The sequence below is a fragment of the Colletotrichum chrysophilum genome, assembly GCF_026319265.1.
Source record: "Colletotrichum chrysophilum strain AFK26 chromosome Unknown scaffold_35, whole genome shotgun sequence".
Taxonomy (NCBI): Eukaryota; Fungi; Ascomycota; class Sordariomycetes; order Glomerellales; family Glomerellaceae; genus Colletotrichum; species Colletotrichum chrysophilum.
The window spans coordinates 134,782-160,956 of record NW_026517322.1 but is presented as its reverse complement, the minus strand read 5'-3'; the positions used below and the strand labels follow the sequence as shown (position 1 = coordinate 160,956).

The 26,175-nt window shown below is 53.5% G+C and overlaps 8 protein-coding genes across 8 annotated transcripts; 4 read left to right on the top strand and 4 right to left on the bottom strand.

Moving 5' to 3' along the window:
• Positions 1 to 5,826: 5,826 nt before the first annotated feature.
• On the top strand, positions 5,827 to 8,046 carry COL26b_005285 (uncharacterized protein; the record flags this gene model as incomplete). Its single annotated transcript, XM_053178137.1, has 7 exons — positions 5,827 to 5,901; positions 5,981 to 6,399; positions 6,450 to 6,473; positions 6,535 to 6,718; positions 6,774 to 7,454; positions 7,500 to 7,748; positions 7,867 to 8,046. 7 exons carry the CDS (start codon positions 5,827 to 5,829, stop codon positions 8,044 to 8,046), a joined length of 1,812 nt encoding a protein of 603 aa, XP_053037912.1.
• A 1,901-nt stretch (positions 8,047 to 9,947) lies between these two features.
• COL26b_005284 (uncharacterized protein) lies at positions 9,948 to 10,665 on the top strand (the record flags this gene model as incomplete). The annotated part of the gene is made up of 3 exons (XM_053178136.1): positions 9,948 to 10,145; positions 10,297 to 10,485; positions 10,540 to 10,665. 3 exons carry the CDS (start codon positions 9,948 to 9,950, stop codon positions 10,663 to 10,665), a joined length of 513 nt encoding a protein of 170 aa, XP_053037911.1.
• A 171-nt stretch (positions 10,666 to 10,836) lies between these two features.
• Positions 10,837 to 11,967, bottom strand: COL26b_005283 (uncharacterized protein; the record flags this gene model as incomplete). Its single annotated transcript, XM_053178135.1, has 1 exon — positions 10,837 to 11,967. The coding sequence occupies one exon, from the start codon at positions 11,965 to 11,967 to the stop codon at positions 10,837 to 10,839; it is 1,131 nt and encodes a 376-aa protein (XP_053037910.1).
• Positions 11,968 to 12,543: 576 nt separating this feature from the next.
• On the bottom strand, positions 12,544 to 12,921 carry COL26b_005282 (uncharacterized protein; the record flags this gene model as incomplete). Its single annotated transcript, XM_053178134.1, has 2 exons — positions 12,544 to 12,575; positions 12,678 to 12,921. The coding sequence occupies 2 exons, from the start codon at positions 12,919 to 12,921 to the stop codon at positions 12,544 to 12,546; spliced, it is 276 nt and encodes a 91-aa protein (XP_053037909.1).
• Positions 12,922 to 13,647: 726 nt separating this feature from the next.
• Positions 13,648 to 18,365, bottom strand: COL26b_005281 (uncharacterized protein; the record flags this gene model as incomplete). Its single annotated transcript, XM_053178133.1, has 3 exons — positions 13,648 to 15,351; positions 15,400 to 18,134; positions 18,332 to 18,365. 3 exons carry the CDS (start codon positions 18,363 to 18,365, stop codon positions 13,648 to 13,650), a joined length of 4,473 nt encoding a protein of 1,490 aa, XP_053037908.1.
• Positions 18,366 to 18,933: 568 nt separating this feature from the next.
• On the top strand, positions 18,934 to 20,103 carry MRI1 (S-methyl-5-thioribose-1-phosphate isomerase; the record flags this gene model as incomplete). Its single annotated transcript, XM_053178132.1, has 1 exon — positions 18,934 to 20,103. One exon carries the CDS (start codon positions 18,934 to 18,936, stop codon positions 20,101 to 20,103), a length of 1,170 nt encoding a protein of 389 aa, XP_053037907.1.
• Positions 20,104 to 20,156: 53 nt separating this feature from the next.
• Positions 20,157 to 21,471, bottom strand: COL26b_005279 (uncharacterized protein; the record flags this gene model as incomplete). The annotated part of the gene is made up of 2 exons (XM_053178131.1): positions 20,157 to 20,341; positions 20,397 to 21,471. The coding sequence occupies 2 exons, from the start codon at positions 21,469 to 21,471 to the stop codon at positions 20,157 to 20,159; spliced, it is 1,260 nt and encodes a 419-aa protein (XP_053037906.1).
• A 1,637-nt stretch (positions 21,472 to 23,108) lies between these two features.
• Positions 23,109 to 26,169, top strand: COL26b_005278 (uncharacterized protein; the record flags this gene model as incomplete). The annotated part of the gene is made up of 5 exons (XM_053178130.1): positions 23,109 to 23,156; positions 23,316 to 23,344; positions 23,411 to 23,528; positions 23,598 to 23,745; positions 23,801 to 26,169. The coding sequence occupies 5 exons, from the start codon at positions 23,109 to 23,111 to the stop codon at positions 26,167 to 26,169; spliced, it is 2,712 nt and encodes a 903-aa protein (XP_053037905.1).
• Positions 26,170 to 26,175: the final 6 nt, after the last annotated feature.

Here is a 26,175-nt window from a genome sequence, read left to right as displayed (position 1 = left end):
AGGGTTTCGGTGACGACGATCGTTCCAGAAGTGAAGTGGCGAATGAAGTTTGGAAACCCGTTTTTCTTCTTTGCCATGCCACAGTTGCTCAAATTGGGTCCCTCTTGTCTTGACACGCCGCAATAGCTTCGGATTTGTGATCTGAAGTTTAGCTCTGTCAAGTTCCGGACCGAACCCCTGGTCCCTTGAAGTTTAACTTTCCCGACCCATGTGGTCTCAAGACGACCATAAACAGTAAGACCCTGAAGATCGGTCACAAACGCGCGCAGTGAGTTCAACTCAAGACACAAGGATCACGCCTGGAAGTTCAGAAGCCGCCGCGGACATCCGAAGCCCTGGTCGTCAACTGCTCCGTGCTCAACCCTGCCTCGATTAAATGAAACTATCCACTCGCGGTTGTCAATCATTGCAACAGCGCTCACCGCCGTTTTTATCATGTCTCTATTGATTGGACTACAGAAAACAGTACTGGTGGTAACAGTCCCTCGGCATGGTATCCTCGAATGAGGGAGGCAGGGAGTACCTACGATAAGGGTAAGAAGCCGATAAATACGACCTCCTCGCCCCGCGCGATGCTGACTCTCGGCGGACCCCAAGTCACAAGAGCTCGGGTACAAGAGACGGATTGAGGCATATTGCCGTTGATGGCGAGACAGGGGGGCAGTGAAAGAGGACGAGGCGAAATCGATCTTCCCCATGGGCAGAAGCTGAGAGCGGCGGGGAAGTGTCCGAATGACAGAGACCCGCACCGGTCAGAAAGTAAATTTCTCGTCTCAAGAGATCGAAAGAACGGTTCCGGAGCTGACACTCCTCGAATCTTTCTCTCGGTATCATATCTACTTCAAATAACAGAATAATTCACTAGGTACTGAGACTTGACCTCAAGGGCTGATAGCGTCACAGTCTTGTATACTTATGGCGGCTTGAAGACATCAAGTCTGATCCCCGCTGTTGTACAAAGAAGGATGCTCTGCGAGACTTTCCCAAAATCCAAGTTCAAAATTCCAAGGATCCAGGCTCAATCCGAAGTCCCATGGCTCAGAATCATTGGAAGGATTAGTTTCCTTCCGCGAACTGATGTATTTACTTTGCGAGTCCTCCATTTGTATGCGGTCGAGAAATCGTTGAATGGTGTCCGCAGCTGCTGAGAGCACCGTAAAATTCGGCTCTCCAGGCCGAATTATAGTTCCCATCTCAATCTCAGCAACGAGTACCCCTAGATCTTGTAAAGTTCTGTTCTTTGGGATCTTGAATTGTGTCACGAGACTTGGCTGTTTCAGCATGGCTAGTAACGCTATACCGACAGCGGGAAGTCCATAGTGCGCAACCTCAATAGAGTTAGATTGAACTTTGTGAATCGAAAGTCGAAACCTTACCTTCCATACTGTACTTGTTCCGGAAGAGACGGCCTGATCCCTAAGCACGACTGCTTCTACGACTAAAGACAGAATCTCTTGAGCGAGTTCAACGATGGTCTTGTCCGGTTCTGGTGGGGACTTGAGACAGACAAGTTGCGTAAGAAACAGGATGTGAAGGTAATTGAGACGTGCGCTTATGAGAAAATCGCGTTCAAATGGAGTTCTGTCTGATCGTTTCATGCTCCCTTCCAGCCGAAGAGAAGGGGGTAACAGCATCCATTGACTTTGGGCACGCTCTCGTATCAACCTATGTGTGGTTAGCCATGATAGTGTTGAAAGATGCAGTCTGTATTGAAGAGCTACGCTTACTTTATTTTTTCCATGCATATTTCTCGACAATCGCCAAACAACATAGCTAGGATGTCCTCTTTGAGGGAGGCGCATTGTGCGGACCAACGGGTGTCTGCTCTGTAGCAAGCTTGTGCATCTTGTGTCCAATCTCCCGTCTTGTCAGACGCTGGTTGATCTGACTCCTCCGAGTCAAGAATCAGTCGTCCTTGAGGAACTTGGAGATGACAAAATCTTTTGCTCAGCCTTGGAGAGCGACCAAGGAAGATTGAAAAGTTCTTATCGGCCGAGTAAATGCGGGCGAAGGCGGTTTTTCGGAGCTCGACGAGAAACAAGGGTGCTGAAGCCGGTCCTGGCGGCTTTTGGTGATAACCAAGCGCAGTAATTGATGCAATGACATCCCCAAGCCTTCTCCACGCCGAGTAAGCTGCGAGATGCATCAGTTGCGTTTCTATGGCGGTTCCCATCCCATGACACTTACACTGAATCCCAAGAACGTATGAATGAGCGATGAAGTTTTCATACTGTGCAATGAGCTGGAGGTCATTCAGGCAGTCTAAAGATATGCATATCTCTGCCAAGGCATCCGAAACCTTGATTGCTAGTCCAACAAGCTGTTGTCTTCGCACATCTGATTTGTACAAAGATGGGAAGAAGGGCACCTCCATTGTAGCTCGGATCACAGCTGTGAAGAAAATCCCCACTGTTTCCCATCGCAGGTTCTGGCCTACGAACTGAGCTGTGAAGTCTGAAATGGAGCACCCTGGATTAGTTCCAAGTGTCTGCCTCGAGTTTCGAAGTAACAAATGAGTGAGTGAATGATGCCACCAGTCATCTTTGTCGGTCTCTCCTTCCAGGATGGTGCCCAGGGCTCGGGAGCATTCATCCACGAAAGGTTCAGCAAGAGCTAGATTGGCGCCTGTAGCACGCCAGAAGCTAATCAAATCTTGCATAGCATTTAACGGAAAACTTTGGAAGACATGTCTCATCAAGTCCACTGTGTTTTTAACAATTGGTTCCTCGTCCAAATAGATGGTATTAGGCGCAGCTTCTGGCCTAGACGTTACACTGCTGGTTGCAGTTCTTTCTGGGCTGTCGTTCGCATCCTGTATCAGGTGACTGAAGATGGAAATGTGACTAGACGCCCCTAGAAATCCAGGGTTCGGGTTCAAGGGACGGGTTGGAGTTGATGATACAGGCGAATCCTCTAGTGGTTGGTAGCTTTCAGTGGACTTTTAGCGACTGTTGACCAAATGACACAACCCAGTACATACCGAGCCGTCTTTGAAGATAAGAATGATGGCGAAAGTGTCTCGGTTCGCTTCCTTTTGAAAGGCGTCGCGCGATAGACACAGACATCTTCTCGGTTGTTTGTGACGCATCGGGCGCAAACGGGCCGCTCATGGCCGCAAGCCAGTTTCGCCGTTCGACACGGGTCACATGCCGCCAGCCGGGGCGTCATATTATTCGTTCAATGACACGATAAAATCGTGCAGTTCGTCCGTGTGGTAAAGTTCCAACGTGTTCGGCCAACGGAGGAGTATTTGGGAACTCCGATGAAGCTCTTCATCGGAGTAAGATCACTCCGATAATCGGCAACGGGGTTCAAGATCCTTTGTTTCTCCGCACTCGGAGAGTAGGTGATGGATTCGGAGTACGGAGTAATCGCGGAGTAATCTACCCAGACGAATTTCGACTACGGAGTGCGACGCACAACTTCATTTTGTGAACAAAATTATGTGAAAACAACATGGGAGAAAACTTCAGTCCATCTGCATAAATCCTTATGTTGTTGACGAGTCGATTGGTTTGGTCGGGCAACGGGTGTTCTGAATGGGCAGTCCGTCAGTGGCTAAGTCTTATTTTTCGGATGGGATACGAAAATTCTCCCTGTCGCTAACGTCTTCGTATTCTTTACGATATTGTTTTACTCAGCCACGTCACCTGGAAAATGGCGAAAGGTTCTTCGAAACACGGCTGCCAGTGATTTGGCTCCGAAATTTCAGGTACTCTCTTTTCCGAAGCAATGTTCTAGACAGAATCCCATCACGGGAGACTGTCTCCCAGGCGTGCCACTGGCCATTGTAGAAGATCCTGGGCTGCTGGCTCTGTGCGTTCGCAAACCCCAGCCATAATATGATCTGCCCACCCATCAGCAGGCCATCCGTGCTCTAGCTCCTTCAACACTACTGTAAAACAAGCCAGAATTGCCAATGAAAGAGATTCTCTCGTCCGAAGCTGGTCTAGAAAACGCTCCGGAATGCGGTATAGCCAGCCGAGAGGGCTAGCGTGATGTGCAGCATCAGGTAACGCTGACATCATCTCGTTTTCTAAAGTAGATGGTTCCATCACAACGAAGAACACTTCCAAATCATCCAACGCGATGTTGTAAGCTGCCCTGACCCCAATGTCGGATATCTGTTGGGCTCGACGTCGTAGCATTTGAAAATGGGATCTGTACCCAGTGTCGCCTCCATATTCCGGAGATTCTCGTGAGATTGAGACGTTCGTTGCGGCTTCAGAGGGCGCATTTGTGCTTTCGTCAACGTCGTTGTGGAACCTGATCGATTGTACCCCTCGTAAGAGCCCGAGAAAGTCAGATCCAGCTTGGTCGCTGAATGCGATGTATTCTCCTGGCCTTGGACCCAAAGCTAGATTAATCAGACCGATCAAAATTGCCGAAGTGTGCACAACCTCGTAGTTGCTATCGTTGATGTCTTGAAGAAGCATAGTAGAACCTTGGATCCCAAGAACATGGTGTCGTTCGGCTTGGGCTAAGAGATCTTGCTGTAAAGGATGGAGGCGAACTTTGTGCAGCGCAGCGAACGCCAGCATGAGATGAAGAAGGTGTGGATATTGGAAAGCAAGCTCTGGCAGCCGGACAAGCCAGAAGCGTTTCCCCTTATCGTCATGAGCCAAGGTCGAGGCTGTTATCGTGTGGTAGTGGTGCAGCAGCTCCATATCAGCGTAGCTCAGCACGGGATGCGAGAATGCGTGCTGAGCAGACCGGGCCATGGAGTTTTCCATCATTGCTAATCGCTGGGATATGATTTCCAGTTGTTTGGACTGCTCGGCCAGTACGCTCAGTAGGGTGGACGAAATACCATCAGTCTGAATCGAGTTCGAGAGACCTGGGCCAGTTGTGCGCGTGGTGTTTGTTTGAGATAAGACGTCTGTTCCAAAACGACAATTCATGCACTTCGATGCACCATCTCCTTCATATCGTTCCAATCGAAAACTGCAGTCGACCTCCCTGCGTACACAGTTAAGACAGCTCGGCCTAGCTTCATCGCACTTAATTTTCCTCCTCTTGCACTCTCGACAACCCAATCGGGACTTTTTGTGAGGCCGTCTATGTTTAACAGTGCCTTCTGATGAGCTCATTGTGGAAGGTTTGGTGCATAGACGCCACTGGTATGGTCGGAGCGGTTGTTTTCGGGATGGACGAGGACGGTGAATGAGCGGTCGTCGACGGCGCTCCAGCTGTGGGATCTGAACGAGAAATCCGCGGATTCTATGCGAGCGCCCAGACAGATGGAGCTTAAATATTTCGAACAAGGGGACATCGGCGGTCCGCTATGGGGGACGTAGATCCTAGTCTCCGGGAGATGGCACAATGCCAATTTCACAGCTAGCTCATTTCCAGTGGCGCGGTTCACGCCTGACTCCTAAATCGGTCCTTCCGACCCCATCCTATCCAACGATACCACATCCGTGCCAATGGACCCTGTCATAGCCACTTATTCTAGGATGACTGGGGCATTGAGAAGATGCCGACTCTCGGGTACCCGCATATAAGCAGTAGTCATTGGTGCCTATATCGAGCGTATTAGCTCGTACAGCGCGCTTAGAATACGCTTTCAAGCCAGGATGGACTCTTCGACTATAGCCTCTTTGATCTCGCTATGATGGATGACGGCATTCAGTTCCTCACTTTCCAAATGGGCCAATTCAGCCATTTTAATTGGATCAATGCGACATGATCATGTCCAAGATTGTTTTCTAGGCAGCGCTTCGTCAATTCGTATAAATCTTTGACGGCTTCTCGTTTTCATGGCTTAGTCTGAGGTAGCCATCACTCAACATTCATTCATTTTTATCGCTTCTTGTCACTAGAAACATGTTGTCTACAGTGAAAGTTGTCGTGGCAAGTTTTGCTCTAGCCGGCGGCACTCTGGCTAATACGTGCAAGTGTGTAAGTGAAGACCAACTTTCGGCGTTGTCATCAGATATGGACTATGGTGCTCAACACAATCGTTTTAACCCGGTTACAGACTCCTTCGGATACTTGCTGGCCGTCATTGTCAGAATGGGAATCCTTCAATCAGACCATCTCCGGCAAACTCATTCGCACCGTTCCGCTCGCCTCCGTCTGCTACAAGTCCGAGCCGAACTACAACGAAGACTCCTGCAATACCGTTCTTTCCAACTGGACAACCTGGGCGCTCCACTCCTCGGACCCAGCCAGTGTGCCCTCCTCGCCTTCCCTGAAAGGTTGCGAGCCGATCTATCCCAACGGAACCAGCATCAACGGGGATCCTGATGCCGGTAGCAAGGGCTGTTCTTTGGGTGCTCTGCCTCCTTACGTTGTCAATGCAAGCGACTCTGGCGACATTCAGAGGGCACTTGCGTTCGCAAAAGATCGTAACCTCAGGCTGGCTATCAAGAACACGGGGCACAATGGCTCTGGCAGGTACGCGCTCATTGATCGATGAGAGACCCTTGATTAATTTTTGAACATAGAAACCTAGGAGTCGGAAGCTTGTCGTAAGTTCTCTTCTTCCGCCAATCATTCACTTGCACAGCATTGCTCATACATTCTTAACAGGATATGGACGCACAACATGAAGCAGACCCGATTTCATACGCAATTTAAGTCTCCCTCCTGCCCCGCGAACTCTACGTGGAAAGGTAGCCAAATGGCTATCACTATTGGAGCTGGTGTCCAAGACGGCGAGCTTTACGATTTTGCACAGAAGAACAACGTGGTGGCCGTGGGCGGCACGAACATGGTATGAATTCTTTCGAGAACGTCTTCAAGAGCACTAGCTAACAGTTGCTTTGAAGGACGTTGGTGTTGTCGGATGGGCTACCGGAGGAGGACATGGCCATCTGACTGGAGAGTACGGCATGGGCGCAGACAGCATTCTCGAAGCCTCAGTCGTCATCCCCAATGGTGATTTGGTCACAGTCAACGCGTACCAGAATGAGGAAATCTACTGGGCGATTCGTGGAGGCGGAGGTGGCACCTTCGGCGTTATCGTCAACATGACAGTCAAGGCATACCCTGTGCCAGATATTATTCTGCTTGGCGTCAATGTGTCCGCTAACAATGATACATCAACTAAGAGTTGGTGGAAGTTCGTGGCAAAGCTGCACACTCTGCTCCCTGCACTTCAAGACCGAGGAATCAAGGGTTACTACACCATCGGAGGCCCCCCTTCGAGCGCGACAGTTGGCATGGCCGGCTCACTCTTTGCTTGGAATATGTCAAACAACACTGTTTCAAAAGCAGTCGCTCCCATTCGAGAACTCATCTCGAATTCGAGCGGTGTTGTGAGCGGCTCTGTTCAGGTCGTCCCGATCCCATCCTTCTACGGCCTTCTTACCGACATCAAGATTCCCGATCACGCTGGGGGGTCTGGGATTTCTGCCTCAAGACTCATCAGTCGGAAGGTTGTCACCGAAAACGAAGATCTACTCGCCGAGGTTTTGGAACAGGTTGGCCCTCAGGCCCTCGCGCCAACAGTGAGAACCCCTTGCCTTCATGTTCGTTTCCATCAACTTCTTAAGCTAACCATCACTATGAAGGACGGAAGCCCAAATCCTTCCATGTCTGGAACCATGACGATCAGTCAGGTTCCCGTCGACAATGCGCTGAATCCTGCGTGGCGCGATTCTGTGGTCCATCTCATCACTTCTCAATCATGGACGGACTCCACGCCAAACACCACTGTGTCTACGCTGGTCAACGAGATGACATACAACAAGTTGAACATTCTGCGAGAGCTGAATCCGGAAACGGGGACCTATCTGAACGAGGTCAGTTGTCCTCATTTATGTCCTATTGTCTAATCATTTCTTTCGTCATCCTTTGAGTTTATTCCGCTTGAAGCTGCCCGCAAAGTCAGTTGCTAATGCGTGTTTTCTACTTTCATAGGCAAACGCAATTGAGCCTGGTTGGCAATGGTCTTTCTTCGGACCCAATTATGGACGGCTTCGTAGTATCAAGGAGAAGTACGACCCTGAGGGGCTTTTGTGGTGCCCGCAGTGTGTTGGGAGCGAGGAGTGGTTAGAGAGCGAGGACGGTAATCTCTGCAGAGCTTCGAAGCCGTTCTAGCTGTTGTCCAGGCTTTGCCGACGAGAAACCAACCTTTTGTTTCCTTTCTTTCTGAGGTGCCGCGACACCCAGCCAATCCAAATAAAATAAACATTCTACCAATCATTGATAATAGAATTTGGTTTTGCCAGACTTCGACTAGACGAATCTTCGTGGGCTCCATGAGACTCTCTGGGTGTGGAAGCACTCTCCAACGAGCACTTCCATAACACCCAAAAACCGTTTTAAACGGAGGGAAATACTCCGTCCAAGACTAAAGAATTAGATTTACACTTTGATTCTGGCTCTCGCCCACTACCTTGAGTTTACTAGGCTAATGCCGAGACATGTCGTCAGAGAATCTCAAATGTCAAGTAATTAGAGTCGGTAGAGTTGAAGCATGTTGTTATGCGACATTTTCACGACTACGACGGAGAAGACGAAGATCATTGCCAGTTGCTTTCCGATTAGTCAAAAATCTGAGCATTGAAGCATCCTAATGACATTCCAAGATGTCTCAGGCTAATGGCCCGGAGCTGGGGACAACTCACCCGACCGCAGCGGCCCCTGTGCGTCCCGAAACATGTGTACGTCCATTCCGACCTACCCTGCACGTCATTACGGCAGATCACCTAGCGTATAACTCAAGACTTGATTAGGCATGTTAGCAAGCCACCTGACTGATGCGCCGTTCTCTTTCCAGAAGAGTATTGGTAGTTAAGAGTTTAGCACGCAGATTGAGAGTGCTGTTCCAAGAACGCTTTCTATGGTTGGTTCCGTTTGGCTCAACGCAACAACCTTCGTAACAAAATGAAATACCAATGTCTGCTGTGGGTATGCATTGCGAATCGTATTCTGCGGGCACTCATTGAAGACCTCTCGCAAAATCATATCCAGGCACGCCATGTAAATTGGCCGATTTTTGAGACCATGCAAGCTCAATTCTCGCGTGACAGTTATGCAGCAATCGCACAAATTGCTTTTCACTTGCTGTGGAAGCTTGATGAAGCGATCTTCTGCCAGGACGGGAAACGTTGTCTAGGTCGCTGGCTTCGGCAAACTTGAGCTCCGATCCTCTGCCTTGGAATGCACTTCATTCACGACCAAGCTCGAAGACAACTTCCACCAGCCCCGTTTGGTATCAAGATGCATATTAGCACCATGTTTGTCTCGCTATTACGGTACTGCTATGATTCACAGGGAGGACCGTTTAGCCGTTGCCGCATTAAGCCTCAAGAATCTGGCAGTTGACGCTCGGCGATGTCTCAGATCTCCAATGTCTGAGATCCTGGATCCACAGTAAATACCCATTTTTCTTGAGTCTTGTCTCGATACTTTCTCAGTCTCAAGCAAGGCAGTAAGGCTCGACAGTCTTGACATCAATGACAGAATTTGCCGGAGGGAAGAAACAAATAAGTGAGACCTCTTCCTCTAAGTCTTAAAAATTGCCAATCCTGTCTTTTTCGGGGTTCGGGAGCAACCTAAGCGCCTTAGCTCCGAACTTCAGATATTCCCCAGAGGAACTAAGAAAATCATCTATCACCTTGTCCGCTGAGAGATATATTGACTGAAAATACGAGGCTCTCGGTAAAGCTTGCTCGGTTGCAATGATGAAGAGGGCTGTTTTCGTCTTGAAACCTTCTCGGAATATCCCTAGATATCTTTCAAATATTATTGTGAAGATCTTTGGGCATTTGAGGTTAGATAGCAATTTACACAAGCACGACGAAATATTCAAGATTATTGTTGGCATACGATGAGCCCGTGTTCTGTAAGATATTCCAACTATAAAGGAGCCCTTCTTCTGCCTTCACTATCGAACCATTTCATCATTTACAAACTACCAGCTCATGCAAAGCCTCCACCATTAGCCAACCACCTCACTCTTTGCGCGTCACCTTCAACCCTCTTAATCTTGGAAAATGCGTTTCTCCACCCTCAAGTTTGCCATTGCTGCCTTAGCCATCTGCAGCAACACCGTCTTCGGCCAAACTACTCCGTCCCAAGTCGTCAGCAATATCAACATGCTTACCCAGAAGTCCGAGGCCCTTCAGGCACCTGCCGAGTCAATCACCATCGTCAATGGACCGCTGATTGTAGCCGGTCAGGGTCCTTTCCCGGTATGTCCGGTATGTCGACAGTCCAGCAGAATTTTTGATCATCATCAAGGCAAATGCAGCAAAGTGACTAGCTGACGCGCGTCGCTCGCAACAGGAAATTATCAGGGGTTTTACCGATATCGTCAGTACCGCGACTACTGCCCTTTCGCAGATGCAGGGCATGGCCGCCATTCCGCCTGGCGCCAACTCCGACGCAATTCTCGAAGCCTTCCGCGGTTTTGTCCGTGTTCATCAGGCGCTCCTCGAAATTCTCATTGGCAAAGCTGGATTATTCAGCACTGTCCCTTTCATTGGACAACCTATCGCAGCGGCTCTGCGCCAGATTGAAGCTATTGTCGACGTGAGTCTCGAGGGGCCTCGAAGCATGATCACTTATAACTAATGGTTTCTCCAGACCCTGGCTTTTACTCTCATTGACACCCTGGAAGGTCAGGCCTCAGAGATTCAATCTGAGGCCGATAGCTTGAGTGCGACTATTGGGGACGCGATCACTAGCTACCAGGGAGTCAACCTGGACTGAGGGCATTTGGATAATCATCTTGAATCGTTAAAGGCTATGGTAATCTCAAGCCCGGTTTGGGCGTATTGTTATGCTATAGAGTAAGCTTCCACAGAGTGTGAGTTGACGAAGATCGCTCAATGGTTTCGTCGCGGGATGCTTTTGATGAGAAAACAGCACTCGTTCTTTTTTCTAAGGGCTCATGACTGCGTAATGCCTCCAGCCACCGTATCTCTTCGCATATTCCTTTGCCTCCTCGACCTCATCCAACGTGAAGCTCTTCGTGATCGTGCCACTCTCAGCGCCAATCTTGAGCTGCCCCTGGGTGATCATGTTGATGAGCTGCTCCAGCGTCTTGCGATGACACACCCACTTCGCAAGAATCTGCAGGTCCTTGTAGACAGCTTCTGCGTAGTTGATGCCCCCAAGACCACCCATGGTGCCACCGCTCAGAACGATACGGCCCTGACACTTGAGTACACTGAATGCAGCGGAGAGGTACAGCGGACCAGGTAACTCACCTGGGGTCCAGTCATTGTAGACCTCCGCTCCGGCAGCGTCAGGCGTCTTGTCGATGATTGCCTTCCGATCAACCTCGTCATCACCGCTCATGACAACATACTGCAGTCTGGGATGGTTAATCGTCTTCTGCATCGCCGCAAGCTTCTCATTATTCCTGCCGAGAGCAATAACATTTGCACCAAGCGCAAGAGCAATCTCAACGGCGAGTCCACCAAAAGTGCCTCCAGACGGGCCGATCACAATGGTTTCTGCGGGCTTGAGGTCCGCCGCTTCGATGATGGCGCCAGCCGAGATGGCGTACATCGTGAGTGACTGTAGTACAGCCGCATCATACCCCAACTCTCTGCACAGCCGATTCTCATTGAGGAGATAGCAGTTCTCCAGCGGCACCTTCTGGTATTGCTGGAAAGCCCCGTCCTTCCACTCGCCCTGCATCAATTTCTTCGCCCGGGGCCCACTACCCCCGATGTGCCCGATGACGATCTTGGTGTTGGGATCATCTCGGGCCTGGACCTGGGCTTTAACATAGACGAGATCGCCGGGCTTTAGGCGCACTGCATCAGGGCCGACTGCGTGCACGCGCCCGATTCCGGCGGAGTTGGGGATCAAGGGTGGTTCCAGGTTCAGTTGCGGGAGCTTTCCGTCGTGGGCGAGATGCGTGTAGGGAACGACTGGCGCAGCCAGAACGCGAGTGACGACGGTGCCGGTGGTCGCTTCGGGAATGGGAAGCTCGATCTTTTCCAACGGTGTGCCAAAGGCCGGGAGCCTCAGGGCCAGGTTCTTAGGCGCGTTTGAGCCCATGATAAATTTCGCAAAGCAAACTTGATGAAAGAAAAGAGCGTAGAAAGTGCGGAAGGTGATGTGAAGAATGGGAGAACTTGGACTTTTGCTGGAACATGCCCAAGTCTGAAGATAAGTCTTTTATAAGAAAGAATTCATGTTGTCTCAGCAAAACATCAAACGGCCCGAGGTTTTCCATGCCGAGACCGATGCTGATGAGAATGCTGTTGTTTGGGCAAAATAATGAAGCGTCGGCTCTCAGATATCGCTCGGGTTCCCGCTTACATCATAAAGGCGTACGGGAAGTTCTCACGATACGTCGAGTCGCGCCCACTGCCCCGGTTCCAACAACTCCCCACAACACAACTCAAACCAATCATGCCCTCGTCTCCTCCTCAGCTCGCAAGTGATACTCTCATTCCCATCTCAAAACCCTGTCTTGTAATCTCATTCGCGTCAGAATCGAGTTGGGTACAAAAAAACAAGTCGGCATCTTGAGATTCCCGTTGAAACGTCGAGTCACCTTCCACAGGCGATCATCACTTTGTTGGTAGAGACATCCAAATACACTGAAAGATGCCCCAATTTGGCTTGGCATTACATAAACGGAAGCTTGTCGTCATTCTGCTCTACCCTGGTATTCATAAATGTTCCAACACACAATTACGGCCCACATCCCCAGGTATCTCAATGAACTCCCAACCCAATCACCCCGAAATTATTGTTCCCACGGTCCACCCTCCCCGCCTCCTGGTTCTTTCCAACATCAGGCCGATCCTTGGCCCACTCCTTCAACTCCTCCTTGCTCTTCCCCGTGTACTTCAGCATATCCTCCTCCGAGATCTCGCCGGACCGGGAGCCGGTCAAGCGCTGGTATAGCGACTTCTTCTTCGGCGCCTTCGATTGGCTGGGTGGCTCTTGATTTGCGTCCTTGTTGACGAAGGTCACTTGGCTGTCGTTGTTGTGGTGAGACATTTTAAAATGGCTCTTGAGGTGGTTGAAGGGGTTGCGTTGTGTGTCCAGTGGGGTTTGTATAGTCTTTTTGTGTAGATTGTGATTACTGGCTTGGTTGAAGACGATGAGTGACAGTAGACCTGACGATTGTCGAGGAACGTGAGACTCGGAGAAGTTCATGCTTTATAGAGTATCAGACGATGGCTTGATGGGGAAGGTGCTAAACCAACAGGAGCCACTTCCAAGCGGGGGCATCTTTGTGCGTTTATATCTTCATCACATGATGGCTGTGTCATGGGTTTGATACATATCGCTCTCGACTATTGAACGCGGCCACGGGCTACAGGCAACCCAGAAAGGGCGAAGCAGCTCTTGGGCGCGTGCTGGGCAGGCGACCCCCAGCTCTGCGCCGCTTAAGCCTCACCGCGTGCGGTGACTGTTGGTTCGCTTGGCTCGGTGCAGCTCTTCTCATTGGGCCGGCTGGGGTCGAAGCAAGCGACACGTGAGTTGGTCGGGCAGACGACCCTTGTATATCGCAGGTTGCCCCGGAATGGAGACGGCAATCCCGCTGCCGTTGCTCTCTTGGCAGTAGGCCGTCAGGCTGTAATCAGGCCACGGGCAGCGCGAGGCTGAGCACGAGCTCACTTGGGGGCCTCAATTGAAAGTTCTCGGGCGAGTGTTCGTCATGATTTGTGGTTACATTATGCCGAGTCGCGACATGCATCACGGCGGCGTCGTCTATGGTATCTACAGCAAAATACGGTCGCTCACCTCGCGATGCTCGCTCTCAAGCACAAGCGGGCCCCCACTGGGGCCGCTAGCGTCCAGGCTGAGGGTGACCTTTTGCAAGTCGGCCACCACCCTCACCGTCTCTCCGATGTTTTGGTAGTCGATCTCGTGGTGGCCATGCGCCTGGGATGACTCGTCCTTCTCCTCCTTCACCTCGCGGATCTCGACGTTCGGAAACGGCAGCCGGCCCTCTCTCAGTGGCACCAACAGCACGGGGACATGGAGCTCCGACTCGCCGAACTTCGTGTCGGACTTGTCGACGCCCAGGCTCTTGAAGTGACCTCGTTTGCGGCCGCCGACGAGCCAGGTCTCGGGAAGACCGTTGACCTCGTAGCTGAATTCGTAGTCTTTGTTGATGCTCTTGCCGTCGCTGACGGCTGTATCCCAGATGCGTGTCCACCGCAGCCGGAGGTTGGCAGCGAGAAGCTCATTGACGGCCACGGTCGAGTCGAAAGTTTGCTCTGAGGGTGGCGGGAGCTGAATGTCGACGGAGTGGAAGACAGGGATTGACGGAACATCGACGGGGATGAGAATGGAGCGTCTCGCAGATTCCATTTCTTTGATTGTAAGTCGCGGGTGGGCTGTCTGCCATTCCTTCAGGAACGCCTTCAGCATGATTGTCGCATCTTCATTGGTACCTGGAACAGCGCCCAGGCCAGAAATGGCTCCCTCCGCCAACACGGGCGAGATGAAGCTCGTAGGTACCTCGCCAAGCAGGGCGGCACGTTCCAGCTCATAAGCAGAAAGACCAGATTGGACCTCCTTAAGAATACGTCCAATCAGGAATCCCGAGAACGTCGATAACGGCAATTCTTTGGTAGCCTCGGCAAAGACTTCTTCGACATGTTCGATAATCTCGTCCAACAGCACGCTGTATTCGAGTCTGAGATACATGGTTCGCGGTGTCTTGGCAGTGATTACATTCGCGGACTTCCGGGTGATCTTGTACAGCAAGCTGGCCGGCTGTTTGGGGAAGACTGTAACGGTCCTACTTGAACCCGGGGCAGCGTGGGCCTTGAAGACTTCGGAGTCCAGGAGCTTTGTCGTGAACAGCTTCAGCGGGCTGGCAGATGCTGTTGAGACGCTGAAGCGGGAGAAGAGCTCCTTGTCCTTGAAGACATCCTGGACATTGACACCCAAAGCCAGCGAGATGGGAATTGAGAAGACGCTTGAGTAGTGGTACGTCGTGTCTTCCGTCGTGTAGTTCACCTCAACTCTGACGGAAATGTTGGGGACGTCTTGTTCAATAGTGTAGGGGAAGCGCATATTGATGGTTGTCGACTCGGATACGGCCCCGAAACGGAACAGTCCAGCTTCAGGTGGTTTTTCATATTCGAAGGAGGGGCCGACAAAACTGGCTTCTGTCGAGTTGATACGGAGACCACCGGTGGCGGGTTTCACCGACAGCTCGCAGGACGTGATGGAGTTCCATCCTGTTGAAACCTCCAGGTCGACCGAGTTGTTCTTGTCGAGCTGAATGTCCTTGGCCGCCGTAAGGCGGCATCTCAACCCTCCTGCTGGGCGGTACAGCTGCACGTCGGGCACGCGGAAGACGTGGGCGGTCTTGCTCGGTGTCTGGGTGACGTCACGCTCCCAGTGCAGGTGGACGTTGTCGCAGACGATGTCCACCTGGTGTATTCTGTAGGGCCCCGATACGTTCGTCTGTGCCTAGTTAGCCGAGGCCTTTTTACATCGGTTTACATTACTTACTGCGCTGACGAAGTGCAGCTTATTAACGCCTGGCCTCAACGTGCTTGTCTCCGAGGTTTGCAGCCGGACTTCCTTCGTTCCACCAGGAATAGTACGAGTGAGGCGAAGAGTGCCCTTTTCCACCTTCAGCTCATCGACCAGAAGGCTCCTCAATGTGATGGTAAGAGAGAATCGGTCCTTTCCATCGTGATATTCCGGGGTTCCTAGGACCTCCACTTGGGTAAATAATTGGTTGAGAGGAACCCGGACCTCGTTGGACAGCGTTGCCGCAACGCTCAAGATCTCGTTCAAAAAGCCACTGATGGCACTCTTGTCGGGGTATGTAACTTCCGCAGAAGGACCCACAGAGAGCGACTTCTTCTGGAGTAATCTTTCATTCTCGGCGGCCGCCGCCTTCATCAATAGCTTCAGTCCCACCCGCACGAATTCATCTTTGCGTTGTAGTTCCCGTAGACAGTGAGAGTACATGACAAGCATCGACAGCTCCAGTAGACTCCAGCTGTTCTCTCCAAAGAAAGGCGTTGTCATGTAGAAGAACGAGGCAGCGGGGCCATACTCGCCCAGATGGTATTTCAGTACAGCAAGATCAGCCATACTGGTCTTGACTGCATGCGTATGGTTCGCAACAGTGTAGTGTCTGAGGGCTTTGTCCGTGAGTGTTTCGTAGAGCCGGTAAAAGTCTTCACGGCTGTCCAGAGCAGCGTGCAGTAGCCCGTTCTCGATTCCGGCGAGGCCCACGCAAGAAGGTGCCGAGTCATCGGCATCCTCGTCCCTATCATCATTCTCGAGGCTCACTTCCTGAAACTCGTTGGCCTCTGATTCGCCAACCACGGGCGCCGAAGTCCAACCGCTTTCCCAGCCCCGCTTCTTGCCGGTGCCTTGGAGGACATTGCGAGACAGGGCATAGAGTTCGGCGCGCCTGGCCGCGAGCTCTTCTAAGCCTGCCTTCAGATATTGGGCGTTCGGGGCGGTCGGCGTGGTATCTTCTGCGCTAGCCCGACTTGCACCGGGGAATATGCCAGGGCTGGGTGGCGGCCTAGTATTTGTCGTCCGTACTGAAAGGGACGAGTTTCGCGCAGGGTGCATCATGGTCTTAAGCTCAGGGATCGATGCCTTCTGCTCGTGAGTGTCTGCGTTGCCGAGTGTTGATGGGGGGATGGGGAGCGCCTTGGTGGAAGTCTGGGCAAGAATCTGCTGAGCAACAGAGAAAGCGAAGGAAGCAACGAGGTTTTCGATTGCCTCAGACAAGACTGGGCTCAGAAAGGGCGAGTCGCCTGAATGCTTGGCTTTCAGCGCAGACAAGATATCAGTCCTCATGACCTGGGACACGGCAGGGACGAATTCCAGCGTCCTGCGGCAGATTTCGGCCAGCATTGATAGGTTCTCGACATCTTCGGTCTGCTTGGGCGGTGGCGCCTGAGGGGCCACGCCGTGTAGGACGGATTCCTGTTGCTCCCTGAGCTTAGCCAAGAGCTCTTCGCGGGTAGACCAGGCATTGCCCAGGCGAAGGAGCAACGAAATTTGTCTGGCAAATATATAACAGCGGAAGTCGAACACTGATACGTTGTTGGCCACTATCATCTCCCGATAGGGCTTCTTTGTAGAGCTGATAGGGATCTCGTCGAACTTGTCGTTCTTGGGGGCATCTGAAGCTTGCAAGTCAACTGGCTCATCGTCCTCCTCGGATCCTTCAGCGGCACCGAGAGCCTGAACAGCAGCTTCCGCGCGCTTGACCAAATCCTCGGTGTGGTCCAAGAGAGATCCCCCGTGCCTCTCAGCATCACCTGAAGTCGCTTGCTCCTGGATGACGGTGTCCAGTCCGACACTGAGTTCATCGTAGCCCACAAGCGCATCCTCGACCAAGCCTACACTTTCGAAGCCACGGGCCAGGCCCTCCTTCAAAATGAAGAAAGTACAGAAGTTCCACCCTGGAAGTGCTCTTTGCGAGTCCTTCTCCTTAATATCATCTTCATACTGTGTCACTCGCATGTCGAATGAGGAGAGTATCAGCTCCTTGAACTTGCCAATGAGGTCTTCCCAAGCATTCTCTGCGTCCTGGCGGGATTCGGAATAGCCAGTCGGTGTGGCAGGCACGACGCGAGGCAGGATGTCGTACGGCACATCATTGATGCCTATGCGAATCTGTGCAATACGATCCGGCGCGCTTTTGCTGGAGCTGTTGAAGTCGGATCGGAGTTTCTCCAGGAGGGTTGAGGAACCCGATCCCCATCTGGATGTCCTCGACTTTTCGGCAGCATCAGGTCCCTTGCCGCTGACTCGTGGTTGGTTTGCGGCGGCCGTGTTGGGGATGACGACGTGTACAACCAGCCATTCGAAGGCATCATGGTTCTCTTGCGTGTTCGCCTTCCGCGTGGACTGGGAGGGAGGCGTGTGTTCCTTGATCCACTCTCGTATCTCGGATCGCGTCTTGGACTTGTACGTGTCGCTGTCGTCGCATCGGACCAGCAGAACTTTAAGGTATGGTGTGCGCCTCAGACCTGGTATCTGGTGTCTTCGCTGAGCGCCCGAGTAGCGGGCCGTGGCCGTGGCCGTGTCGGCATTGTCCGCCGCGGTGCTCTTCCCGCCGATTTGCTGGGTCTGAAAGCCGTCGTCCTTGGTGGTGCTCGCGCTGACTGACCTTGTGAGAGCGGGCGATACGGTGGGCGAAGCTGGGGCGGCGGGGGCATCAGGGGATATAAGCTCGACGTGGAGGGTATCGATGGATCGTAATGGGCCTGCATGCGATTGCCAGTGCAGATTTCGAAGGGGGAGACGCGGGACCAGTCCCGGGGCTATGAGCTTGTAGACATCGTGGGGATCGAAGTACTCGACTGCGAAGCGCAATCGCGCGAGCAGTTAGCTAAGAGCCCTCTCTGTCCCTCTCTCTCGGTTTGTGCGACGGACACGTTGCACAGGGGTTGGCAAGACATACCAGTGACTTTGGAGGTTGAAAAAGGCCGTTCCATCTTGAACGGCTCCTCCAGCTGAGGCGACAATTACATGTTCCGTTGCGACGGCAGGGCTCAATGGCGGGCGAGATTGGCGCGGTGTTGTCTGCGTGCCCGAATGGCGATCCGTGTTGGACGGCGAGGTCAGTGAAGCTACGGTGGAGCTTCCGTCGCAACAGACGGCGTGGACGGTGCAGCTGCGCAGCGGTGTGTGCCAGGTGTGAGAGCTGCGCCGGCCAGCAGCAACCGTTTCGGCGTATCCCTGTCGCGGGGCTCAGGGGGTCCAGGTGGCAGGTGCCAGCTTCCCAGAGCAGTGTTCTTCAGCTCAATGCTCCGATGATCCGCCGAGGGCGGTGAGCGGCCACCTGCATGGTCGATTGGCTGAAAATGACGCCGCCAAAGTGTGCTAATGGAGGGGCACGGCAGAATTTTGTGAGGTGAGCTGGGCTGGTTGCTTGAACCCCTCCAGCCCAACCCAACCTTACGTCCCATTTTGGAGTACATAGAGTCAATTTGCGCCCGCTTGCTGTCGGTTTGGTTTGCTATTCGCTTTTCAAAAGCATCTTTACACAGTACACGCACCAACATGTCTGGATTGCAAGCCGTCAAGTACACCCGCGGCCGTCTCGAGGTCCTCGACCAGCTGAGACTGCCTCATGAGTTTCACTATGACGACGTCTCGACCAGCGAGGAGGCATTCGACTGCATCAAGTCCATGCGGGTCCGTGGCGCCCCGGCCATTGCTATTGTCGCAGCTCTCGCCCATGCCGTTGAGCTTCACAATGGAAGCTGCACCGCCTCATCCGCTCAGGACACCGTCTCTTACATCGACTCCCGTCTGGACTACCTCAAGGAGAGCAGGCCTACTGCAGTTGACCTGACCAATGCCATCCTCCAACTGAAGGCCTGCATTCGCAGCGCCCCACAAGACGACCCCAAGGCCATCATCACTGCCTACATCGAAGAGGCCGAGAAGATCTTGGAGAAGGATCTCCAGACCAACCTCGCCATTGGCAAGCATGGGTCTGAATGGCTGCAGAAGAAGGCCGGCGCCTCAACAGAGAAGCAGATCTCGGTCCTCACGCACTGCAACACCGGCTCTCTGGCGACATCCGGCCACGGCACCGCCCTCGGCATCATCAGGACCCTCTTTTCGAACAACCTTCTCCAGCACGCCTATTGCACCGAGACAAGGCCTTACAACCAAGGCAGCAGACTGACGGCTTTTGAGCTGGTCTACGAGGGCATCCCCAGCACTTTGATCACCGATTCCATGGCCACAGCTCTGTTCGAGTTGAAGAAGAAGGAGAAGAACATCGCCGCCATTATCGTCGGCGCTGACCGCGTAGCCCGCAATGGTGATACAGCCAACAAGATCGGCACCTACCAGCTCGCTGTCGTTGCCAAGTATCACGGAGTCAAGTTCATTGTTGCGGCGCCGACCACGAGTATCGACTTGGCGACGGCGACCGGCAAAGACATCAAGATTGAAGAGCGCAAGGGAGATGAGTTGACGCAAATAACCGGCGCCATCGTCAACGCTGACGGTACCGTTGATACATCACGGACAGCCCGCGTGGCTACGGCCGACCAGCGCGTCGGCGTTTGGAATCCGGCCTTTGACGTGACTCCTGCCAGTCTCATCGATGCAATTGTCACGGAAAGGGGCGTTGCGGAGTCGGACCAGGACAAGATTGACCTCCGCAGGGTTATGCAGAAGGAGTGGGAGAAGATTGTGGGACCAGTAGATCTATAGATATGCAGTCCTGGTGATTACAAAGATTATTACGGCCAACGAATCCAAGTGGACTACTTGAGGGCGTGAAGGATCAGCTTCTGAAATCCAGTAACTGCCCCTTCGAGGTCGGCGACAGTGAGATTCTCATTGCGCCCGTGGGCAACTAGAATGGTGCCAGGCCCGTACAAGTAGCGCGTGTGCGAGCCCTTCAAGTTGGGAATGTCAGTGCCATAATTAGCGACTATCGTCTCGAAGCCTAGAAGTCGTGTTAGCTGAAAGTGGGCCGAAGGTAAAAGGTTGCTGCCACAGACCTTCAACATCGCAGTTGGCCTCAACGACACCATATCCGTGCGTGCAAGTCAACTCTAAATCCTCTGCGTCAGTCTCGTCAAGAATCTTCTGGATCCTGCCCTTGACAGTGTTTCCGCCGTCCACCTCTGGGCCAATGGCAACGCGCACGGCGATGCGAGCGAGTGAGGCCTCAGGGATGACATTCTGGGCAACACCACCAATGATCTGGCCGACGTTGACAGTGGTGTTTCCCCATTTCTCGCTGCTTCCGAGGTCGGTAGAGATGATCTTGGCGAGGGCCTTAACCATGATCTCGTTAGCGGACTTGCCCAACCAAGGGTATCCCGAGTGGCCGGCAATGCCCTTGGCCGTGATATCGCAGAAGACGCCGCCCTTGTGGCCGCACGCCAGCTTGGATTCGGTTGGCTCTCCAAAGATGACGGATTCAAACTCCAGGCGGGGTTCAGTCTCCTGGAGAGAGTCGGAGAAGAAGCGCATGCCATCACCAGTGTCCTCCTCGCCAACGACAAACAGGAGCATCACATCCTCCTCCTTGACCTTGTCCTCGCTCAAGAGGTCTTCGAGGGCAATGATCTGAGCAGCGACACTGGCCTTTGCATCGACGCTTCCGCGGCCGCTGATGCGAGTCTCGGAGGTGATCTTCTCATCAGAAATGCTGTAAGGGATATGAGGCGGCACGACGTCGTAGTGAGACGTCACAACGATACGGGGCTTAGGCTGGCGCTCGTTCGATTTCCAGGCGAGAACGTTGAAGCGCGGGGTCTCATTGTTGTCCTTGTTGCGCGGGGGCAGAAACTGAAGATGAGAGATGTAGCCCCGGCCGGTGAGGTAGTCGACGAGGAACTTGCCGGCCTCGCTCTCGTTGCCCGAGATTGAGGGGATCTCGATGAGGGAACGGTGCAGAGAAATGAGGTCGTTGCGCCAAGAAGGTGCTGCGTCGGACGTGGCCTCCGTGGCGGCTGCCGGGCCGTGAGGCGTGGGCGGAGCAGGACCGGAGCCGAGTGGTTGCTGGATGCGGGAGGTGGCAGCCAGCCGGAGAAGGGCGGCAACGGCCAGGAGGTTTGGGATGTACATCGCTTCTGCAGACGGCGGCGGCGGTGGCGTTGTCAAGATTGAGGTTGGTGAGACTCAATTGGTGTAAAAGAAAATAGTGCGCCTTCAATGGCGGGCGTGGGAGCTCTTTTTCCACTGGCTCTGGTACTGATAAGAGCACAACACCACGTCCAAGAGCGATAGACTGGAGACCGGACAGCTGCAAACGGAGCGGTGTCGGAAGGAGAGGGTCGCAGCAGGAGCTTAGTGGACGGAAACAATTCCCCGCGGGAAGCAATGAGGTCATTCCAGTCAGCTCTGCCGCCATTGGGTCCAGCCACATGCACGGGCTCTGGAGCTATCTCCTCCACCTTACCTAAGGTAGGTACCTAGTGTGGCTCGACGTGGCATGCGAGCACCAGCCACCCCCATACTGCCGCATGTTCATGCAGCGACCCGAGCTTCGTCTGCTTTGTCCACCACGTCCGAGATGCTACCTCGACGGAGCCCAAGGAGCATATTGCTTGCAGTGGAGGGCGTCTGTGATGGAAGGAAAATGCCCGAGGCCTCGGTGGGGGGCCAAGCACCTGGATGGATGAAGTGGACTCCCGTCTTGTCAATCTGACTCCCGGTTGTTTCAACAATTGCTCGGCTTCTGACAAAACATGCATCGCCGTTGACTTTCGCAACCCGAGATGCATCTGGAAGGATGCACGGATAGTTCGTTATATGTGACACTAACCAGAGCATGCTGTTCATCTCTGCATCTGAAGTTGCCCGTGTGTTGCTGCACGCTCGAGGTCAGCCCCCAGATGCACAGTCAGCTGCTGCAGGAATGCATCCAGTCTACCTAGGCACTCATGGCACTCCAGGTAAGGCATTCAGTGTCTTCCCCAGACCACCCAGACTGCTGCGGATCATCGTACTGGAATTCTGACGGGCCTGTCCATTGCCGGCCACCGAAAATCTCACAAATGACTGTGGTGTTTCCCCCTTCCACTGCAGGCGGCAAGTGGCGGCTCACCACCTTGGACCTTGCACCCTTTTCCCACCTGGGCCTCTACTGCGACCGAGTGACGGAGCACAAGAGCTGAGGTACAAAGTACCTGTGACACCTGGTCCCTGTCCGCCTCGCCTTAGCTGACGGGGACGCAAGTTGACTGGACTGACAGCACGTTCTCCGACCTACCGTCCCCACTGCGGTGACCGGGTCCGTTCGTGAATGCAGCAGACGGGCTGCCACCAACGCAAGGCGAAGGTACCTACCTACTTACCTACCTGCACCTTTACGTTAGCAGCACCTCGACACTACCTACCTGAGGTAAACTTCACAGTGCTCTCCCCCCAGCCATTCGTCACGTCCCACCGTCACGACCGACGACCCTGAACTGTTCCCGACGACAGCTTCAATTGCACCTCCACACCCCCTGCGACTGGCCCTTTCTCGACGCGTATCCTGCTCGACATCACCTCCTCTTTGCATCGCCACGCTGTTGCATGCACCTTGCTCCTGTTGCGCGCCGCCATTCGCCCACGAGACGCCCGTCCTCATCGTCCCCCTTCACGCCGACCGGACCAGACCCCGACCCCGAGTTGTTCTCCGTCCTGCCCGAGACCGCCGACCACGCCGAGCTTCGCTTCGGTCGGCCTTGACCTGACAGTCATCGCCAGACGGAGGGATGCAGGCGAATAGAGGGAATGCCGAGGCCCTGGGTCGAAAGGCCAAGGTGCGTTGCCTCCTGTCCCTATACCCTTCTCCCATGCTCGCGCCTCTGTCCTCGACCACCGATCAGCCCATGACGAGCCCCTGAGCAGAGCATTCGATCGCTCTGCGACACATCTACATTGACAACCACTTGGGATCAGTAATGCTAATGCCATGCTAGCTTGCTCGCTCGTACCAGGAGCTTCTTGAGTAAGTCTTGACCAAGACTTCCTCCCCATGATGCTGCTTTGTACTAACCAATAACTTCTCTCCCAGCGAGTTTGCCAACAAGGATCTAGGCTCTGTCGGCAACTACACCCTCGGCCGCCTGATTGGAAAAGGCTCCTTCGGCAAAGTCTACTTGGCCACCCACAAGCTTACCAATGGCTCCAAGGTACGCCTACTACATTTATCTGGATGGGGCGATATCCGAAGCTGCCGTTACTGATATGACTCTGCGTAGGTCGTCCTCAAATCTGCGAATAAGGGCGATTCGAACCTCGCCCGAGAAATCCACCACCACCGACAATTCGTCCATCCTCACATCGCCCGACTCTACGAAGTCATAGTTACCGAAAACTTGGTCTGGCTCGTGTTGGAATACTGCGCTGGTAGGTTTGCATTCGGTCTTACGAAGCTGCAAAAATACTTACCAACCTATTGCAGGCGATGAACTCTACAACTATCTCCTTGAGCATGGCCCGCTGCCTGTTCACAAAGTCCAAAAGATCTTTGCCCAGCTCGTGGGCGCCGTCTCCTACGTACACCAGCAATCATGCGTCCACCGCGACCTGAAGCTCGAGAACATCCTGTTCGATAAACACGAGAATGTTAAGCTGGTGGATTTTGGCTTTACGAGAGAGTACGAGGGCAAGTCCAATCACTTGCAGACGTTTTGTGGCACGATTTGCTACTCGGCTCCCGAGATGCTCAAGGGCGAGAAGTACGCGGGAGAAAAGGTCGATGTTTGGAGCCTAGGAGTCATTTTATACGCCTTGCTTTGCGGAGAGCTGCCCTTCGACGATGACGACGACAACGTTACACGGACGAAAATTCTTAGTGAGGAGCCAAAGTTCCCCGAGCACCTGCCCTTGGCTGCGATACCTTTGATCAAGTCGCTCCTATCGAAACGGCCATTGCTCAGACCCTCGCTTCCGGAAATCCTGTCGAACCCTTTTCTTGCCGAGCATGCTCCGGCTCAGCACGCAATTCTCAAGCTTACGAGGCCGCCGCCATTTGCGACCGTTTTGGAGAAGGAAACCCTGCAGCGCATGCGTAGCGCAGGCGTCGACATCGATTCGGTAATCGAGAGTGTTCTCGCTCAACGATGCGACGCTCTGGCTGGCTGGTGGACCTTGCTTATCGAGAAGGAGGAGCGGAAAGTGCGCAGAAGGGAGAGAAAACGTCGCGAACGAGAAGCGGAGAACAGGAGTTTGCGCCGCCTATCCGCTGCGTCTAGCAGGCTCGACCGGATTGCGCCTGTTCTTCAGGAAGTTGACGAGGATGGTGGACTGACGAATCGTTTCATCAGACTCGAAGACGCGCCCATTACGCCAAGAACCAGGGGCCGCTCAGAAAGGAGAAGCGCACATTACTCTGACTTCAATGACCTGCCAGGTCTTCCAGAGCACACCAAGGAGAATGGAAGTCCAAACACGGAGGAACCTCCGCCTCCCATCGACAAGGACTCTATCCGGTCTGCCAGTACGTCTAGAAATCGCCGCCCGGTGCCGCCCCCTAAAGAAGGGCACATCCGGAGCGCGAGATCTCGGGGTTCGACCCTTCACCTCGTGACCACGTCGGAGGCTTTGGCGGCTAACGGAACGCCAGAGCGACCTGCCGAGCAGCAAAAGGTTCGAAAGAAGCCTTCTCAAGCCATCATTGCGCACTGGAAGAACTGGACGCACTGGTTCTTTGAGAACACTCGTAGGGGTAGACATGCGAACAAGCGGGGCAGCCACTCCACGCCGAATCTGGTCGACAAGAACGGCGGTACCGGTGGCAGTAGCAAGCACTCCAAGGATACGAGCCCGCGGCCTCAGACGAGTCGGCAGCCGACTGCCGACGGCGCTGTAGTACAGGCGAAGGCCGGACTTCCTCGTGGTGTAGTAGCCAACGGTCATGCGAATAAGGCGCTGCCTGGACAGAGAGGGTCTGGCAACTTTAGCAGCAGCCCAGCATCAACTAGCACCGTTACGCCTGGACACTATCCCTCGCGTATCACGACGTCGTACAAACGACAATCATTATCTCCATCTCCCATGACACCTAGATCGACTATGCGTCGCTCCTCGGCAGGACTGCGGGGCCGCAAATCCACGTCTTCATCCGTTTCATCCATACGTTCTATGCCCCATCATCACCACTCTCACTCCAAAGCTTCGTCGACGAGCTCAAACGGCTCTGTGTCAACCAAGAACACTTTAGGGCGCGGACAGTCACCCCATCATTCATCTGTGAAGGTTCTGCCGGCCACTCCAACATCCACAGCGTTCCCCTCCAACATTCGTCTCGTACGAGGGCCCGGTCCTCCGGCTCCTCTTGCCCTCTTCAACGAGGGCATGCCGTCCGCCTCAGTGGGAATGCAAGCTCCGGGCTCGCCAAATCCATTCGCTCAGGGAGGTGGGATTTTGTTCGCCAAGCGCAAGCGAAACATCTTCAAGGGCCCCATGTTGGCCTTTGGCGGAGCGAACGCCAGCGGCAGCACCACCAGAAGCACAAGCTCCAGCCACTCAAGAAGCGCAAGCGCATCCGGAATGGGACGCAGGTCTGGCGAAGCACCAATTCAGGAAGAGGAAGAGGGCGAGGAGGCCGAGGAAGAGGTTGAGGAAGTGGATGCCTTCAGCCCCGTTGTCGGTGGGCCTGGGGAACGCATCGAAGAGCGAATCTATGAGGAAGGCGAGACTCCGATCGAGATACCTTCGCAAAGTCAGGCCGGGTCAAAGTCATCAGATGACGTGCCCCCGAAAACGCCCAAAACCCCCATTACTCCCATCACTCCTCAGACGGCGATCCCTCCGACGATCCCGACATGATCCAAG